This window comes from Dermacentor albipictus, chromosome 7, assembly GCF_038994185.2.
Source record: "Dermacentor albipictus isolate Rhodes 1998 colony chromosome 7, USDA_Dalb.pri_finalv2, whole genome shotgun sequence".
Taxonomy (NCBI): domain Eukaryota; kingdom Metazoa; phylum Arthropoda; class Arachnida; order Ixodida; family Ixodidae; genus Dermacentor; species Dermacentor albipictus.
Window position 1 is genome coordinate 61,897,475 of NC_091827.1, and position 19,878 is coordinate 61,917,352.

At 46.3% G+C, this 19,878-nt stretch overlaps 1 protein-coding gene across 5 annotated transcripts in view; it reads right to left on the reverse strand.

The window, feature by feature from the left end:
• Positions 1-6,471: 6,471 nt before the first annotated feature.
• Positions 6,472-19,878, reverse strand: part of LOC135904741 (mucin-17-like) — an 84,903-nt gene continuing 71,496 nt past the window's right edge. For all 5 annotated transcript variants that reach the window (XM_065435695.1, XM_065435696.1, XM_065435694.1 and 2 more), the window contains 5 exons: positions 19,014-19,130; positions 16,656-16,730; positions 13,530-13,601; positions 13,093-13,239; positions 6,472-7,456 (listed from right to left, as the gene is read on the reverse strand). In XM_065435695.1, coding sequence (XP_065291767.1) covers positions 7,418-7,456; positions 13,093-13,239; positions 13,530-13,601; positions 16,656-16,730; positions 19,014-19,130 — 450 coding nt within the window. In that variant the 3' untranslated portion in view covers positions 6,472-7,417. The remainder of the gene's footprint in view (positions 7,457-13,092; positions 13,240-13,529; positions 13,602-16,655; positions 16,731-19,013; positions 19,131-19,878) is intronic.

The following is a 19,878-nucleotide window of genomic DNA, read 5'->3' on the forward strand; positions in this document are numbered from 1 at the left end:
CCATAGGATATGCTCCAGGGTGGCTCTAGAGTCGCCATGTCTGCACTTGTCCGTCGCGTATAAATCTGGATGTATTAGGTGCATATTTCAAATTGTTAAAAATTTTGAATTAGATTATGGGGTCTTACGTGCCAAAACCATGATCTGATTATGAGGCACGCCATAGTGGGGGCCACAATTTGCATGCAGAAATAGCATTGATTTGGTAAATGAAGTCATATTTAAAACACTGAGTTTAATTTAGCTTGAAGTGTCACTAGGATGCCATAATAAACTGTTTTATAGGCTGCAATCACCAACACCAACTGCTAAACAATTAGCACAGATCATTTTTCTAATCTTTATGTCACACGTTGCCATCCTGGTTACTTCAATATGGCACAGCAAGAAAAGTTTGCTGGAGTAACTCTCCATGATTGGTCAGCTGGTGCCATCACCTACATTGACCACCTTTCTGGCTGGTATTGATGTTGTGCAAGTTTCTTTGTCTCCGGGGGTGTGGTATTTTGTGTTACAGTGCTGCACTTGTTTGGAATGGCTGTAAATGTGTTGAAGTCTCTGCAATTGAACATGCTGGCTCCAGTTGCAAGCCAGCTCTACGTAGTTTGCAACTGGAGTCTGTGCACCATGTGGATGAAACAGTATTGGCACATTGGGTGGGCAAATTCTCATAGACTGACCAAAGGCAGGACCAATACATGTCAGTATTTGAAAGTGCAACCAGTTTAAATTGAACACAGTTGCGACTGGAAACATTTTGTAAAACATTTGAACCAAGGCTGACACAAATACCAACATGAATTATAGTAGAAAACTTTAAACAAAAGATTGGGCAGTTTCACAGGTTGGCTAAAGCATTGGCAATGACAGTATGGTGCAGCGTTGTGCTTGAAATGCTTGCACTGTGTTCTAACTGTAAGTGAGCACTACGTGTTGGTGTGACACAGCACACAAGGAAATTCCTGCAGTGCTACATAAACCGTGCCCTGGCCGCTACCAGGCATCTCACGACGCTGACTGATAAGGTTGCAGGACTTGCACCTTGGTAGTGCACGAGACGAGACTAGCATTTCTAGCTTGAACTTTACTATCCGTTCTGCTCACACCACTGCAGGCACACAGCTGCACAGCAGGGATGCTTGTGTTTGTGTAAACAATGTGCATGCCAGCAGTGGAAGACGAAACACTGCCCGAAACACTGCTGCAGAGCCAATTTGGCATAATGTGACGGTGCGTCACTGTCTTCATCATCATTGCAGCCAAACACACTGCATGTATGTCGCGTCTTGGAGACATCTGAAACCCTTGACTGTCACAGCATGGTGGCAGCGATGGCGGCGAAAATGTGCCTTGAGCCTCCGTATTATCGCTATTGCAATAACAAGGAACAGCAAAACTGAACAAAAGTGTGTCCTATTCCAAAATATTGTGCTTCACCACTTTTTCCCAGTGGTTTCTACTAGGCACCATACACTGGTCAGATGGTGTTTCAGCTGTTTCAACGTCCTACAAGATCTGCCGACACCTGCCACTTAGGCTATGACGTAAATGGGACGTCTTGTTTTAAACAGAAAAGTCCTTTGGTCCCGGACTTCTTGCAATGGCACCGCCAAGGCCCATTTCAAAGCTTGCTTGAACATAGGCGAAGCGTTGTTCGATACACGGCAACGTTCAAACGCATACCTTACAGCATGCACAGTTGTATTTTATGCATACACTCTTAAAACTGTTGCACCCTTTGGGGTGTAAATTTGTCCCACAACAATAATCGTCATCTGCCTTGCTTGCGTTTCTTTTCCTGAAAACTCGGCGCCCGCTACTTTCCTGTCCAGGATGCTGCGTCACACTGATAACGCGCATGCCGTTCGTGACTGGGAAGTACCGGGCTCGCCGCGTTAGAGAAAGGAAACGCGGGCAAGATGGATGACGATTATCGTTGTGGGACAAGATAAGCCCCAAAGGGTGTAAATTTTTCTAAGAGTGTACGAAGAAGGTGGAAACGCTTGCCCTGATATGACCGCTGGCTAGAGGGAATTGTGAACGCGCGACATCACCGTAAAGGTAAGATTCCTTCGCTCGCTAGGTTATGTGATCTGGCACTGCTGTCAGTATGGAAAGAACAAAAACGCTGTTTTCCCTCTGATGGACTCGTGAGCACTCACGTCCATCTCGCACTCACCGCCACTAGCTCACTCGATCACAATAGCAAAAATTCGGTAAGACAGCTTACGTGTGGGAATGCGAAAGCATCATAGTCGGTTTGGGGAAATGAAATGCCGCACGGATTCTGCACAGACGCCTTGTTGAAACAATTCGCTGCGGCTTGATGAGGCACTTTGACTCGAGCTTCGGCCTGCTCTTTCCGTTTCCGTCGTTTAGCTTCAGCCTCGCGCTGTCGAAGTGCTTCATCCTGTTGCCGCTTTCGACGTTTAGCTTCGGCCTCGCGTTGTCTTAGTCCTTCATCCGCATGTCGTCGTGCACGTTGTAAACTGGCACGGCGTTCCTTTGGAGACAAGCTGGTGGTGGTGGTTTTAGCTGCAGCGAGCGCCTGCCTCTTTGCTCGCAGTGCGGCATTCCTGTGTTCCCTTGCTTCATCTTCTGAGGCGTATTTTCGTGGGCGACCACGTTTCACAGCTGCCGCTTCACAGTCCATCGCAGTAGACACAGCTAAGGAGACATTGCCAGATAGCACCGACGTTACACACTACTAGCATCGAACAACCATAGAATAAAGAACAACTTGTACAATAAACTACACGCACTGTACCGACGTCGTATGAAATAATCGGAAGAGATAGTATCAGTGTTGCCAACCATAAACTAAAATAAAGCGCAAATACACTCAGCAAGACTACACCGTTTTGCCCACGACCGGCTTTATACAAAGCCTGTCGTGGTTCTGCAACATGCACTCTAAAAGAAGTTTGCACCCTTTGGGGTGTATATCTACCACACATCGATAATCGTCATCTGCCTTGATGCGTTTCCTTTCTTGAAAACACCGCATCCGCTACTTTCCTGTCGGGAATGCTATGTCATGCTGATAACGCGCATGTCGTTCGTCACTGGAAAGTACCGGCCTCGCAGGGTTAAAGAAAGGAAATGCGGACAAGACAGATGACGATTATCGTTGTGTTGCAAACATACACCCCAAAGGGTGCAACTGTTTTTAAAGTGCACTATAAGAAAAGTTTACACCCTTTGAAGTGCCCCTTCTGCCACACTAAAAACAGTTGGACCCTTTGGGGTATATATTTGTCCCACAACAATAATCGTCATCCGACTTGCCCGCGTTTCGTTTCTTAAACGCTGCGAGCCCGGTACTTCCCGGTCACGAACGGCATGCGCGTTATCAGTGTGACGCAGCATTCTCGACAGGAAAGTAGCGAGCGCCGAGTTTTCAAGGAAACGCAAGCAATGCAGATGACGATTATTGTTGTGGGACAAATATACACTCCAAAGGGTGCAAACAGTTTTTATAGAGCACGCAACGATAATAGTGATCTGCCTTGATGCGCTTCCTTTCTTCAAAACGCCGCTCCCGCTACTTTCCTGCTGGGAATGTTATGCTGATAATGCGGATGCGGTTCGTTACTGGAATGTACCGGGCTCGCAGCGTTAAAGGAAACGTATCAAGGCAGATGACGATTATCGTTCTGTGGCAGGAGGGGCACTCCAAAGGGTGTAAACTGTTCTTAGAATGTACACTATAAAAACTATTTGCACCCTTTGGGGTGTATATTTGTCCCACACGATAATCGTTATTTGCCTTGCTTGCGTTTCCTTTCTTGAAAACTCGGCGCTCGCTACTTTCCTGTCGAGAATGCTGCGTCACACTGATAACGCGCATCCCTTTCGTGACTGGGAAGTACCGGGCTCGCAGCGTTAAAGAAAGGAAACGCGGGCAAGACAGATGACGAATATTGCTGTGGGACAAATATACACTCCCAAGGGTGCAACTGTTTTTAGAGTGCACACACTCTATAAAGTAAAAGTTCATCCTTTGTGGTGTATCTCTGCCACACGATAATCGTCATCTGCCTTGCTTGCGTTTTCTTTCTAGAAAACGCCGCGCCCGCTAATTTTCTGTCGGGAATGTAATGTCATGCTGACAATGCGCATGCCGTTCGTTACTGGCTCGCCGCGTTAAAGAAAGGAAATGCGGACAAGACAGATGACGATTATCGTTGTGCACTCTTAAGCAAAGTTATACCCTTGTGCCCCACAACGATAATCATGCTGATAACGGCACGCGCGTTATCAGCATAATAACATTGCCGACAGGAAATGCTATCATGCTAATAACGCGCATGCCGTTCGTTACTGGAAAGTACCGGGCTTGCAGCGTTAAAGAAAGGAAACGCATCAAGGCAGATGACGATTATCGTTGTGTGGCAGAAGGGGCACTCCAAAGGGTATAAACTGTTCTTAGAGTGTAGACTCTTAAGCAAAATTATGCCTTTTTCACACGATAATCGTCATCTGTCTTGACCGCATTTCCTTTCAACGCGGCGAGCCTGGTACTTCTAAGTCACAAACGTCATGCCCGCTACCAGCTTGACAGAGCATTCTCGACAGGAATGCAACGAGCGTAGCGTTTTCAGGGAAGGAAACGTAAGCAAGACAGATGGCGATTACACTCTAAGGAAAGTTTACAACCTTTGAGTCTTATCTTGCCACACAACAATAAACGTGATCTGTCTTGTCCGCATTTCCTTTCTTTAACAATGCGAGCCCGGTATTTCTCAGAAACGAACGGCATGTGCGTTATCAGCACGACCTAGAATTGCCGACAGGAAAGTAGCAGGCGCGGAGTTTTCAAGAAAGGAAACGTAAGCAACGCTGATGACGATTCACTCTAAAACAAAATTACACTCTTTGGGTTGTATCTTGCCACACAAACGTCATCTGTCTTGTCCGCATTTCTTTTCTTTAACGCTGCGAGCCCGGTACTTCCAAGTAACGAACGGCATGCGCGTTATCACCATGAAACAGCATTCCCGACAGGAAAATAGCGGGCGCGGCGTTTTCAAAGGAAATGCAAAAGGCAGATCACCATTATCGTTGTGTGGCAGATATACATCCAAAAGGGTGTACTCTTAAACAATATTACACCCTTTTGCCACACATCGATAATCGCCATCTGTCTTGTCCGCATTTCCTTGCTTTAACGTGGCGAGCCCGGTACATTCCAGCAACTAATGGAATGCGCGTTATCAGCATGACAGCGTTCCCACCCGTAGTGGTTGCTCAGTGGATTTGGTGTTGCGCTGCTGAGCACGAGGTCGCGGAATCGAATCCTGGCTACGGCGGCCGCATTTCGATGGAGGCGAACACACCCGTGTACTTAGGTTTTCAGGTGGTCCAAATTTCCGGATTCCCCGCAATGGCATGCCTCATAATCAGATAGTGGTTTCGGCACGTAATACCCGAAGTTAATTATTTTTCTTTCCGCAGCACGAGACAGCAATACTTTCAAGCAGCGCCACGCCGGATCACACAAGCCCGAGAGGAAGGCTCGCCGCGTGCCTTCTCCTCCTCGCCTGATTAAAAGGTCTCTAAAGTGCATACGCAGCCACACACCCTTCTTTAGAGGTAATCTGCCGTGTTTGCAAAGAGTGGGCGTGCCGGGAAGGCGTGGCACCGTGTAAGTTGTCTTCCCGCGCGTTTAGTATTGGACGTTGCGTAGTCTCGAGTTTCGGTGACTGTTGGGACGAGAGGACAACGAAGCATTCGCTCCCCACTGCCGGAGCTTTTCCCGATAGCGTCGTCCCAGTGCAGGCGACGTTATCAGCTGCGGGGGTGAAGCGCACGCGGAAGCGTGGCTGGCTTCGCTTAATTTGTACCGCCGATGTGATGATCTCATGAACGTATGTGGCATGAAACCACGTCATTCGCCGCCGACTGCCGAATTTATCAAAATGAATTCCCTCATTCAAATGTACTTTTTTCTATTCTTCGATAATTCGTAAAATTCTGCGGCCTCTTTTCGTGTATGAGAAATCGATCGTCGACTCTACTTATTTGCATAAAAGTTCGAATTTCAATACAACGAAATTTCGATTTTTACGAAGCATATAGTCGATTTTACCGACTTCGTTATGTCAAGGTTTAACCATACATTTCAAGTTCCACGAGATGGATCAGCAATGAAGATAAAAAGTGATGGTAATGCAGTGCAAAGGTCACGACTAAGCCTGTATTTATGTATGCGTTATGGCAAACAAAACGTGTTTTTTATCTGAACAAACAGAACATCTACAACTACACACATGGAGGTGCTGCTGTACGTATGTCTCCGTGACATCTTGTCGATCTATTGGTTTTCGGAATCGTAATAGACTGATTGACAAGGAGAACTGTTTATAACACAGTAACGCTAAGATTGTGTTCGGTCCGAGGACAGAGCAGCATCATATGCCATTATTGGCACTAATATTCAACCAACACACATACACACAATTACACAGGTAAAGAGCAATATGAAACTTCCAACTCAACAGCATGCTTTATTCTGGCCCCTCCAAACTTCTGACAAGCCATGATAAGAAGAATGAGCAATGCGCAAAACACGGGAGCAGCATTCTCAATCGGCTACCTTCAGGAGTATCCCTTTTAGAGGATGCCGACTGGCTAAGTAAATCAGCAGGCACAATGCCTATCTCTCCTCCAGTGAGGCATCATGACGCCGATTAAACCACCATGCGAAAGTGAAGGAAGGATCCCTGAAAGTGGCCGAGCGAGAATATGGCTCCCAGTACCACATGTAAAAAGGAAAGGAAGTGGGAGGATACATTCTGCAAATCTTCGCATGAAACAATTATAGTAGAAAACAAACACAAAAACAACACAATAAAGAAAAAAACAAGAGGTAGGAAGCATAAGAGAAGGGTCAGAACACTGAACCCAAAGCAATAATAAACTACACACGAAGTAGTACAACACTTCCAGGTCTTTGTATACACTTCACCTCATGGGGCACCTTAGTAGTGCTTTTGTTCAATGACTGATAAACAAGAAAAACTATCAAAAAAAGAAAAAAAACCATGAGGATGAAAAATCAATGACATGAGACAATGAGCACTGGCAAGATTGTGCCTTTTTCTGTGAGTTGGCTGGATCTTGTTGTGGTTTTGAGCTTGTGTAACAAACATGTGTACACTCACATTGACAAGTTTCATCGTGACTTTGGTGTACAAAGCAGTAGGATGTGATTTATGTACAAGGCATGTATAAACAGCAGAATCATACAAAAACTACGACGATAATGTTACAACGCTTGACTGACTAAAGGTCCGTGGCCCTGCAGTTCAAACACAGAGCGAGAAAAATGTATCTTGACACGATTGCACTGAAGATGGCCACAGAAGAAATGTCAACTGGTGATGGCTGGTAGGCAAGAGTCCCGGAAGTGGCTTCACGTGCACGCATGGTCCATCAGGTGTTTTTCAAAGTCCTGAAAATTAAGAGGAATGGGCAGTGTCAACGATGCCCTTGGCTAAAAAAAGGAAACAACTTATTTCATACAAGTAAAATATTTAATTTACTGCTTCTGCTCTTCCCTTTATCATTGTTGATGAGGGTACTAAAATTGTAACTGGTTCACTTTTATTCATTAAGTCAAAGCCTGAAATCGTTCCAGAAGTTGGCCATATTGCGCAATGCAGGATATAGAAAAAATAAGACGGAAGGAAAAATATTTGAAGTTTCTTTTCACTTGTGGGGACAGAGGTGCGCACCAGGGCCTTTGTGTGGGCATTCACCTGTTCTGTCATCCCTACGGCTCTCCCTTTCCGCTCACGATGGTTGTTTAGGGCGGCCTTTGCCATAGACTGGTCTGCGGCGGAGGTGATTTGCCCTGCCAACCGTGATGGCCGTGGCACGATTGGCGTGGTGGGCAGAGCGAGCGTGGGAGAGACCTCTCTAATACAGCATTCAGTATGCGTGCATTTTCGTCTCATCCACCAGGCCCTTTTGTTAGGGCTTCAGACTTAAGCTTGGGGATTCAGGATCGGGAAGGTCGGGAAATTGGAGATCCTTCCCATTTAGTAACACGCATGCACTTTTCATGCGAATAAAATATACCGTGAAAATGATCATGCCATTAAAGCACAGCGGGAGCCAAACTATAATGATATAAAAGGCCAAGCTTTAATGATATACTTGGGGAGAGGCACTGACTGTTGTGTGCTCATGATGGCCACTTTGTTTTAATACAGGTGACATATTATATATATATATATATATATATATATATATATATATATATATATATATATATATATATACACACGTACATATATATTTGTCATTCTGAGTGCACCTTAACTCATGCGGGAATGGTAAAAGTGGGTTGCTTTCTCTTCTTTAAACACGAACTTTGGAATATTGTTGAACCAAGAGCTAGCTATACTAGGCTGGTGCAAGAAGGGTATCTACGTGACATCCAAAAGATTTGAAACACATTTGGATCGCGGGCATAAATTCAACAGTATTTTACTACAAGCAAGTGCCCCACACAGATTTGGAACCTGTACCAGCCTTCAAATTTTGACAACGAAAAACTCCAGCACTTGGATGTAGCTAGCTGTGGTCTTAGCAGGGCAGCAGCTTGGCCCTGCGAGTGGGCATTCCTGATGAGTGGGCATGTCGTGTATTGAACAGAAAATAGCCGATTCCTCAAGGACATTCGTAAGCGAAAGTACATGAAAAATGCGCGAGCTTGGAGCTCTCAAACTAAATGCACTGAAGCTGTTAAGCTTGTGGATAGCGATAGATAGATAGATAAACTTTATAAAAAGAATAATCAGAAAACCGCTAATGGTCGGGGCCCTTAGTCCAGGGCTCCGCTGGCTCTTGCCATCTTCTCCGCTCTCTTTATCAGCTTGAGCTGGTCGTCGAGGGCCGAGCTGGACAGCAGTGCCTCCCATTGCTCCCTCGTGGTGTTCGTGTCGAGGTGTTCTATGTTTTGTAGTGTGCACTCCCACGTAATGTGGTATAGGGTTGGCGTGGCCCCACACCATGGGCATTCGTCTGTGTAGGCTGTCGGGTGTATCCGATGTAATATGTGTAGGTTCGTGTAAGTGCCTGTCTGGAGCCTACGCCAGGCAGCGGCATCTTCTGTCTTTAGATTTTGATGGGGTGGTGGATATCGCAAGCGACGCCCTCTGTGGTAGTTAACGATGGCTGAATACTCGAGGTTGACAGGGTCCGGGTCTTCTGCAGCCGGCGTGATGAGTGCTCGGTTATGTACAAATCCTCGAGCTGCTCTGTCGGCCTGCAGGTTGCCCGTGATGCCAGTGTGGCCCGGTATCCAGATGATGGTTTGGGTGGTGAAGTCCTCAGGGTCCTCCTTAAGTATTCGTGCTAGGATTTGTGCTGCAGGTCTTCCAATTCTTCCCTGTAGGAAGTTGCGGCAGGCCTGCTGGGAATCCGTAAGGATCGTCAGTGGTTGGTTTGCGCGTAGGCCCTCGCGGATGGCTAACGCGATGGCCATCTCTTCGGCTTCCGTGATCGTGCAGGGGCGGGTCGATGCAGCGGAGGTAACGTTGCCTCGGTGGTCGCATGCCACTGCCACTGCGCCCTTGTTGTTCGTCCCATACATGGCGGCGTCCGTAAAACGGGCCGTGGTATTGAACCTGAACGCTTTCTCCATGTACTGGGCCCTTGCTCTCCTCCTGCCGGAGTGTAGGTTAGGGTCCATGTTGCGTGGTATCGGGGCAACGTGAAACCTGTCCTGGACGTGACGAGGTATTAAGCAGGTTTCTTGGGTTCGTGTTGTTATTGCTGGGAACCCCAAGGTTTGTAGGACCTGCCGGCCCGTGTGAGTCCGCGCTAGTCTCTGTTGTTGCGAGACGTAATGGGCTTCTGTCAGTTCGCTGAGGGTGTTGTGCAACCCTAGCGCCAATAATTTTTCAGTCGATGTACTCATCGGCAGGCGGAGAGCGGTCTTGAATGCCATCCTCAAAAGTGTGTCGGCCTGCTTCGTCTCGGACTGTGTGAGGTGGTAGTAAGGCAGGCTGTATGTCATTCTGCTCACCACCAGACTACTGACCAGTCGGAGGGTGTCCCTTTCCTTCATTCCTCTGTTCTTGGATGTTACGCGGGAGATCATGCGTGATATCGCCTTGACACTGGTTTTGAGGAGTGTAAGGGTGTGTGTAGCGCGCTGGTTGGACTGCAACCACATGCCCAGCACCCTCAGCAATGGCTTCTCTGGTATGAGGCCCCCGTTTAGGCGTACCTCGAGTCTTCTTGTTGGGTCTGTGGGGACTGTGTGGTTACCCCGGCCTCGCCAGACTCGTAGGAGCTCAGATTTTTCGGGCGAGCATTGTAGTCCCCGCTGGCTGACGTATTCTTGGATTAGATTTGCTGCAGTTTGCAGGCGTTCTTCTTTTTCAGCGAGGGACCCTGTTGTGGTCCAGAGTGTTATATCGTCTGCGTAGATTGCGTGCCGCAGACCCGCTACGTCCTGCAGTTTGCTTGCGAGGCCGATCATGGCGACGTTGAACAGCGTGGGAGAGATGACAGCACCTTGTGGTGTTCCCTTGTTGGGAGGGTGGTACACTGGGGTCTGGATCTCTCCCATCTTCAGCTCCGCCGTGCGGTGGCTCAGGAAGCTCTGAACATACTTGTACGTTCGCACGCCGCAGTTGGTGTTGGCCAGCCCTTCTAGGATTCCTTGGTGGCTGACGTTGTCGAAAGCCCCTTTGATGTCGATTGCTAGGAGGACGTGTTCGCCGCAGCGGGAAACGTTGCTGAGGACTTCTTCCTTGATTTGGAGTAGCACATCTTGTGTGGACAGGCCTGCGCGGAAACCGAACATGGTGTCCGGCAGGTGTTTGTTATCTTCCAAGTGTCTCTGTAGTCTCGTGTTTATAATTTTTTCGTACACCTTGCCGAGGCAGGAGGTGAGCGATATGGGTCTGAGGTTTTCAATTGCCAATTTCTTGCCCGGTTTGGGGATCATAATTATTCGTGCGTGTTTCCACATCGCCGGTACCGTACCTTGTTCCCAGTGTTTGTTGAGATAGGCTGTGAGCGCGGAGATAGACCTGTCGCTCAGGTTTCTGATCATCGAATTTGTGATCTGGTCCGTACCCGCCACTGTGTTACGGGTGGTGGCTGCGATAACCGCTCTCATTTCATTTTCGGTGATAGGTTCGTCCATTAGCGGGTTGGGTTGTCCTGTGTAGGGTGTTCTACATGGTTGTGTGGGAGTGGGATCTCCATAGCACTTGGTCTTGATGGCATCGATGAGGTCTTGTTGGCTGCCTGGGTAGGAGTGTAGTAACCGTTCCAGAGCCCTGTGTCCTTCTCCTTTGGTTTTGGTGGGGTCCAGGATTGCTTTGAGGATGTGCCACGTCTTCGCCGTGTCCAGCGTGCCACCGAAGGAGTCACAGAATCTATACCAGTTCGCGGAAGCGAGTTGCATGGCATATTCCTCTGCTTCCGCTGTTATTTGTGCTATGCGCGTCTTCAATTTCCTGTTATGTTTCTGTTTTTTCCAGCGGCGGGTAAGGCCCCGTTTCGCATCCCACAGGTGTAGTAAGTGGGGATCCACCTCTGGGGTCTCTTTCGTTCTGGCGATTTCCTTTGTGTGGCGTTGTTTATGTCGACGGAGGTTGTCGCACCAATCTTCCAGATTCGTGATTGTGTCGGCGTCCTGTTCTTGGGCTTCCCTGATTTTTCGCCAGTCAGTGAGTTTAGCTGTGCCGATCTGCCTGCGTAGGCGTCCAGTCTGTAGTGTTATGTTTAATATGAAGTGATCGCTGCCTAGGTTTTCGAGTGTGTTGAGCCATTCGGCTCGAGTGGTTTGAGTGATGAAGGCGAGGTCGGGAGTGGTGTCGCGTGTTACGCTGTTCCCTTCCCTTGTCGGTATGTTCGGGTCTGTGATGAGTGTAAGGTGACACTGTTCAATTAGTGTTTGTAGCTGGAGACACTAATTGAACAGTGTCACCTTACACTCATCACAGACCCGAACATTGTGTCATGTGGATAGCGATGACACAATGCTTCTGGTGCGCAGCTGATTATGCGCCAATTAATGATAGCCGTGTCCGACTATGCGACAGGAAAGGCCCAATTTCAACTGCACTGTGTCACGGCAAGATGAGGTGTTTATATTCGCAGCACACGGTTCATGCACGGGGCGTCGAAGATCGCTCCCAGACACGGCTTTCATTCTCCTTTAAAGGAGGGTGCTTGCAAGACACACCGCTTTTATTCAGACTTCAACGAGACACAGCTTGTGTACTTAACCTCCTAGTTAGGGTCTTCGTAACTAAAAGAATAAAATGTTGCGGAGTCCGACGGCTCCTTTAATCAGCGAGCCCGATGTAAATGCCAAGCACTGTGATAAACAACCATAACTGCACGAAGCTATAGCAGACGACGCACCCATTCTTGGGTCGACCACAGTGCTGTGGTGGTGGGAACGACAGCAGGCAGCCTGCTACTCATAGACAAGGAGTTCGGAAATTATAGAAGTATCTAAATAAGTTGCGTGCAGCGGTGCACTAGATTATGCAAGACGAGGGTTGGCGTGGCTCTGCTGCTCGCTAAGCTCGAACCTGCGGTTGGTGGGACACTTGTGAGATACGAGACACCCACAGACTTAGCAGTAATTTTTCGCTTTTTTTTTAAAGAGTGAAATGGTGCCTGTTTTGAAAAGAGAAAAGTATTTGAACATTGCAATCAGATAAAAAAAAGCTTGTTTTTATATAGATTTGTTGAAGCACACCAAGCTGCTTTTCATTACCTAATGACAAATATTTAGTTTCACTGTTACCTAACAGTGCAACAAAACACATTGTCATTACTGCTTGCCGGAAATGATGCAGAACCCAGAACATTCAAGAACCAGTGGGACACCTAGGCATGACCTCCGAGATTGGTGGTGCCCACAACATGCTGAATAGTATACTGTAAGCCATGCTTTGGAATATGCGTCACATTAGTTGATCACCTGATGCCTGCCTGGTCTGATAGGCTGCTGAGGTGATAGTATTATTATAGTAAATTAATTCAGTGTACACATTTGCACAGAGCACACATTCCACAATTGTATAGCCTCACTAAGCCGTGCCACACCTTGTTGGAGTTAGGTCCCGAGAAGCTCATCTGGCACTGGTTCCATGGGCACGTCATGGCGCCCTTTGCTCCAAGGCCGATGTGTTCACGCTTGAGATGATGGACCAAGTCATCCTCCCGCGCAAACTTGAGGTTGCACGAACGAATCTGGGAAAAAAATTAGTATCTCTTGCCAGTGAGTATTCTCCCCCACAAGCATCCTGTGTATCTTCTATAACAGCGAAACCCGGGTTATAACAAACTTGGTTGCAACAAATTATACACTATTAGAAACACCACGCATCTATGAATGTTATCACTGGAAGGCATGCAAACTTGAGAGTCAGAGTATTAAACTATCAGCACAGTGCAGAAGTACCTGTGTGACATTTTAGTTAAACTGTCTATATATTGTTAATCCTGCACTTTCTTTCCTGGGGGAATGTTCTGAAACTTGCCTCACAGGTCTGCAGGTTTGACTTATCAAACTTGACGACTTCAATTTTGCCCTTGCGGTTGCCAGTGGCAATCTGGAAGCGAAGTCAGAAAACAAGGGCGAACAGGTTACATTAGACATCCAAAAGCAAAACTATTGAAAGCACGGTGTGAAAAAGCAAAGGCACAGGTTCAAATGGCCATGTCAGGCCGAATAGGCCTGTTTTATTCAAACCACTGAAGATAAGCAGCACTGTGATTTAATGCTTGCTAGTGAGACTACCTTGGAATGCCAAGCGCCAATGCTTCCCTTCTGCTGCAAGGGAGTTCAGATGTCCATAGCATGGACGTCCGACCCCCATCACCCCCCCCCCCAATAGAGGTAGAAAATAATTTTGAGACCACAGCTTTCCGTAAGCTTTCTGTGGCCTGCTCCAAAGGTTTACGTGCCATGCCAGAAAAAAAAATTAAGAAAATGTGAGTCAATTTTCTTAAATCTGTGTGCCCGTCAGATTGGCAACAGAGCCTACAAATGATTAAAATTGAATTTTACTAGTTGTATGCAGTGCAAAAAGCTGACACACAAATAAAACCGAGACAAACAGGAGTATCCCCCAACCAGCTCAGATATCTTAGTATCATGCAGCAGATAAATCAAAATCATAGGCCTCACACGCTATACACCTGTAATGTAATGACATTATGACATTCTACATTGCTTTATTACATCGTGATATTAGAACAAACTCCATACATTACAGTGTCATAACTGCCAACATGTGAACATTAAAGGTCTTAAGAATTCTGGGAACACAGCAAGAAAGTAGGAGAGGGGGGTAGCACACCTTCTTTTGATTCTTTTTTAATTTGCCCTCGGCACGCATTTTTTTAGGGATACATATGCACTTTATTAACAATAGTAATTTACATGGCACACCAGCAGCAAACTACAACACCAGACAGTACTGACAATGAACAAGAAGGGTTACTGAGGGGCCTAATTTTAGTTAAATCACAGCCATATGAAGCCAACAGAAGCATCGGGAAAGCTATTCATAGTTTTAATTGAAGTGTAGAAGTGATAAGCTAAAGATAAACGAAAGTGAAAAAAAAAAAACAACTTGCCGCCGATGGAAGCCGTACCCATAACCTCCGGATACGTGCGTGTTGCACCACCGACCGTGCTACAGCGATGGCTGTTCCCACATCCACATTCTTGGCCATTATGCGCACGTACAGTAACCACCCAGAGAGTGTTAGGCCACCATCACTCAAGGCCATGGCCTCTTTAGGCCTTTAGACAATACTTTAAACCAATGGCATTGTATTTAGATCACAGGGATCTTTTTCAGTGACCTTGCTGCTGCAGTTTCATCCGCTTAAGGAACTTTTCTTTAAAAACAAACTGCCACAAGAGGGCAGCGGAGGTACAATCACAGTTTCTATTTTTTTTAGTGCATGTTTGCAACGTTCGCTGCCAATCTATCGAGAGCTTTAAAACACTTTTGCAAAAAGAATATTTTTCCGTAAGACTTAAAGGGAAGCAAGACTTAAAGAGAAAAATAATTTCACCTGCATTAGTAAATTATCCTTCAAGGAAACCAAGAACACCATTCTTAATACGAGAAGATGCTTGGCAAGCCAGGAAAAGTGGAAAAAAATGAAAGACGGGTGGCTATGGTGCCTTGAAGTTCACGTACGAAGTCACCGTGACGTCATGGATTTTGATGATGTCTGCCAGTTCCTAGTTCATTCTTTATTGGTTAAAATACACTGCATTGCGTTCTAAAAGAACCAAATACTTCACATGGCAAGTTTCGGGAACTTTTACTGCGCCAACACGATTCAAACAATGAAAAAATACTTTGAAATCCGTGACGTAATAACACTGACATATTTTTGTTGAAGCTTCGGCATGAAAAAAAGAAAAGAAGAAGAAAGGAACTTTGATCTTTCGCTCTTCTAATAATCAGTCTATTATTGCGAAATTAGCAACACTAGAGTTGTTTTCGAACAATACTTTATCAGTCTACATTGATTGAGTGTTTTGCTTTAGTGTCCCTTTAAAGCAACATTCATACAAATGTACAATGAGTTAAAATTTGTAAACATTACAAAAAACTTTCGGAGACTTGGCAGGTATGCAGCGTGGTGGAGAGCACTGTGCAATGGAGCGTGCCTGTCGTACATCCCCACAACCACTGCCACTCGTGTCACGTGCCTCTCCGTACAAGACTGAGGTGCTTCTCCCTATCTGACCACTCCATTGCTCCTCCTACCCGACACCGTCACTCAATCACCTTTATGCAGGTCTTTTACAGTGCCTTTAAGACCAGCCTGCTTTATTTTGTGCTGACACCAAGAATGAAGGCCAGGGAGTGTTCTGTACAATGCTATTACATCAATCCCGTAACACCCAATATTACATGTTTCATAGGCAAACTTTGATACTCCAAAATGACGTGTGGGAAATATAATGCCAAACTCATACCAGCATTTCTGACATTCTGAAGCAATTTTCAATTGAGAACAACACAGCGAACCAATTACTGATCAATTATTTATGAATTAGCATGAATGCACTTCCACTGGCCAGAAATAAACGTGACAAAGTTTTCATTTTCTTTTGCTGCGGAATGGCGTTCGGTTTCAGTGATGCTAAAAGCAGTTTAGGCTCCAAAGGAGGGGCCTTGAGCACAATGACATGTGGACCACGAACCACATGTGGCTTGCAGAGCTTGTGTGTATGTGTGTGTGACCCACATAGTCCTTTCAAATCTGCACTCACTCGGAGTTAACAATGGGAAACTCTCCTCCTTTCCAGTACTATATCTCACAGTGTATTGAACTGGGTACAACAAATGCCTCACAATCTTTGAAATCAGTTTGTAACCACTGCTTCCTAGAATCACTTAAGAGTATTAGTTTCAAGGGGCCGACAACACGGTGATTTCTCCATCTGAAATGTGGTCACACAACAAGTATCCCAGTACACAAGCAACCGTTGATTACCACCAGTGTGTTACCAGGGGCAGGCTAAAGGTCTACGAGCGTTCAGACGACATACCTGCCTTCCTCCAGCACTGGCATTATAAGCGAGTAAGCACTACTGCAATGCGTATCGCAGCCTTCAACAAAACAATACTGACCAGTGGGCCGCTGACATCCATGCTCATGACCATGTTCTTGCCTGCACCATAGTAGACCACATCGCACGAGAAGTCCTTTAGAAGAAGAGGAACAGGAGTGCAACAAGTTAGGTGAAAGAAAAAAGAAAAACTGCAAATCATCCCTTCATTCCTTGGTTAAACAGCTCACTGCTAATCATCAAAACTAATAAGCAATGTTGTTTCAGGTAGTGCAATGAGTGAAGTGTGTGAAGTAGAGAGCAGTGCTTTGGAAAAGACAATGACAAAGACCCAAACACGAAGGCATGCTGTGCAAAATATAAATGAAGGAAACAAGAGCCAATTGCAGGAATCCAAGGAGCTCCAAAGAACCAATCACTGGAGAACACGGAGCTCCAATGGAACCTAATCTTCTGAAAAAATGAGGTCACGAAGCGATGAAAAAGTGAAGCACATTGTAGAACAGGGCGGAGTACCAGGAAGTGATGCAGGAAGAAGATTGGCCACCAGACCAGGAGTTGAAGACGGGTCACCAGGTTCCGGGCCTGAGCCACCAACACTTCACCCATCTGGGGCTATCAGTCGAGCGCTGCACAATGCTTCGCTATGCTTCGCCAGGCCATGCCTGTTGGCAGAATGGAGCAGTCGGGCTTTGGGCTTGAGTTTGTGTACAGCTGCCTCACCAGGACGTTCCATTTCCCTGCCACGGCAAGTATTCGGGCCGGCACAACTGTCCTCCAGTCATCGACTCGTCCAACTCTAAAGCATTGGTGAGCTTGTTGCTCACCAATGTGCGTTTGTGCGTGAAGCCACATCAACATCAACATCATTTCGACGCCGTGCCAGAGAGCGTGGAGCGTTGTGGCGTCGTGCAAGCGAGGACTTGCGTCATGCCGAATCTCGGATAAAAAAGAGGCCGGGTGCTCAGCATAGAAGAAAAATTACACATCGTCCGTGCCATCGAAAGTCACACGAAGAAGTTGGCGCTGGCACGCGACAGGGATCTGCTGCTCACTACAGTGTGTGGCATTTGGAATGCGAAGTTGCTCGGCAGTGCTGCTGCGACTGCGAAGAGATGTTGGCTACGAGGTTCGACTTTCCGCCATCGTTGCCTCTGTTGTTGCCGAAGTGTCGACTAGCGACAGTGATGAGGGCGACACGGAAAGCGACAGCACGGGCGATTCAGGCCCGACAGTAGCAGAAGCTGCGCGTTACATCAGCCTTATGAATGCAATCGTCGCGATGAGAACATGGGCACGATAATGTAATTATTCCAAACGAAAAGCATTCCGAACTCTGGCACCCGGCAATGAAAAAGGCGCCCCAGGACTTCTGCAGTACTACTGCGCGCGTGCACAGAGAATACATAACGCCAACGAGGAATCTGCCATGCGAGTGTTTGCCGAGAAGAGGGGGCTGGCTGTAAAGCTGGCACGCAGCTTCAGTAAGCTTGAGGCCACTGTCGTCGTGCTAGTCCACCGCGGAATCAAACGAAAATAACACTTTTGTCGCGCAAAGTGAATAAATATTACATGTCTTTTTCCCCTTTCATCGCACTCTCTCTGAGTTCTGAGTTCGACAGGTAAGTGAGCGAGCTCATGCTATTTCGGTTAAACAGTACTACCGTTTAGTACATACTTTTTCCGAGCTCCGGCCAACTACAGTTTAACGAAGTTTCACTGTACTGTGCAAATGTACTAAAGGAGGGTGCTAGAACAGGTCAATAGGAGTGCTGTCAGATGCCAATGTAAACACTGCCTAGCCTTTATGAAAAAGTCTAACTTCCAGAAAATCAAATGTCCTGTATTGTGCCACCATCCAAAACTATGTCTGTGATTGCAGCAACCGCCTACCATCAAAGCCAACTCCATTATCACTGGCATCACAAGATAGCCACAGAATTTGTTGCCATGTTGCAATGACAATGTGAAAGTGGTTGCAATGACAACGCACCACTTTCTTTACAAAACCTCATTCAAGAGAAAAAGGACACACTGAAGCATGTGCGAAGTAAGCCGCATTACATGTTTTTTGTGATCCGGAGGCATTTGTGTGTTGTTGGATGAACCATTTAGGCGGTTTGTTGAGGCTTGAGCCATTATCCCGTTATTTATGGCTGCGAAGTCATTCAAGAGGCACGCCATTTCAAATTCAATGGACAGCACAAAGGATGACATGTTATCACATGACAAGTGTGAATAGCATTCCATTCTGTGAAGGTAAGTTCTACACGTGTGACTTATCTTTTCAGAGAATGAATATCAGGGGGTAATACATTAAAAATGAAAGCTAGGTATACATTAAGACTCAGAGGTGCATTAGCATTGCTTAAATGCAGCAAACAACAGGGAGGTCTGGCCTGACCACAGCTGCGCTCACCTTGGCCCTGTAGCAGCGTATGAGGCCGTCAAAGGAGCAACACACGATGAGGCCCTTGTGGAAGCGCAGTCCCGTGGCAGCACTTCGGCATTCGTACACCTTCTGGAGGCAGCCCGTCTGGTCAAATAGGGAGAAAAAAAAAGAACTTTTGGTCACTAAGGTCATGTTGAGACTTTGCACTTGGCCTTAGATATAAACAATCAGGAATAAAAACTGCTTTTCAACCAGTCCAGATAACATCAGACCATGTGACCTGGACCATGTGGTCCCATATTCACAATCCACTTGTGAGTGGTCATTTATTTATTCATTTATTTAAGCATACTGCAGCTTTGGGGCTATTGCCGGAGTGGGTATAAATCTAAAGTACAGTGCAAAAAAGTATGTAACAAATTAGAAATTATACAAAAAAAATAGAGAAAATGGTATTATGCTTTGTCTACAACGATTGTGGTGACAAACTGCTTTGACGGGATGGAACAGATATTGCCAGGTAAAGAACTGCACAGTTCAATGGTGCGTGGAAAGAAAACTGTGTTTAAATGTGCTAGTGCAAGTGAAAAGTAGTATCAGGTAAATATCATGAAAATTGCAAGTCAAAGACTGCTTGGCAATGGAAAAGTATATTCACCATGTGATAGTCGAGAAAAAGAGTTTGTGATTTTGTACGTTAATTTCAGTGAATTGATTTTACGACAAACAGAGTGTGGAGCTCAGTTCAGTGAAGGAAGGGAACATGACGAGGAGAAGTATTTGTCAAATCTGGGACATATAACATGCACAGCCTCTTTTTGTACTGCCTCCATTTCTCTTATATGACAGAGATGACACAGACACCAAACAACTGAGGCATATTCTAGTATGA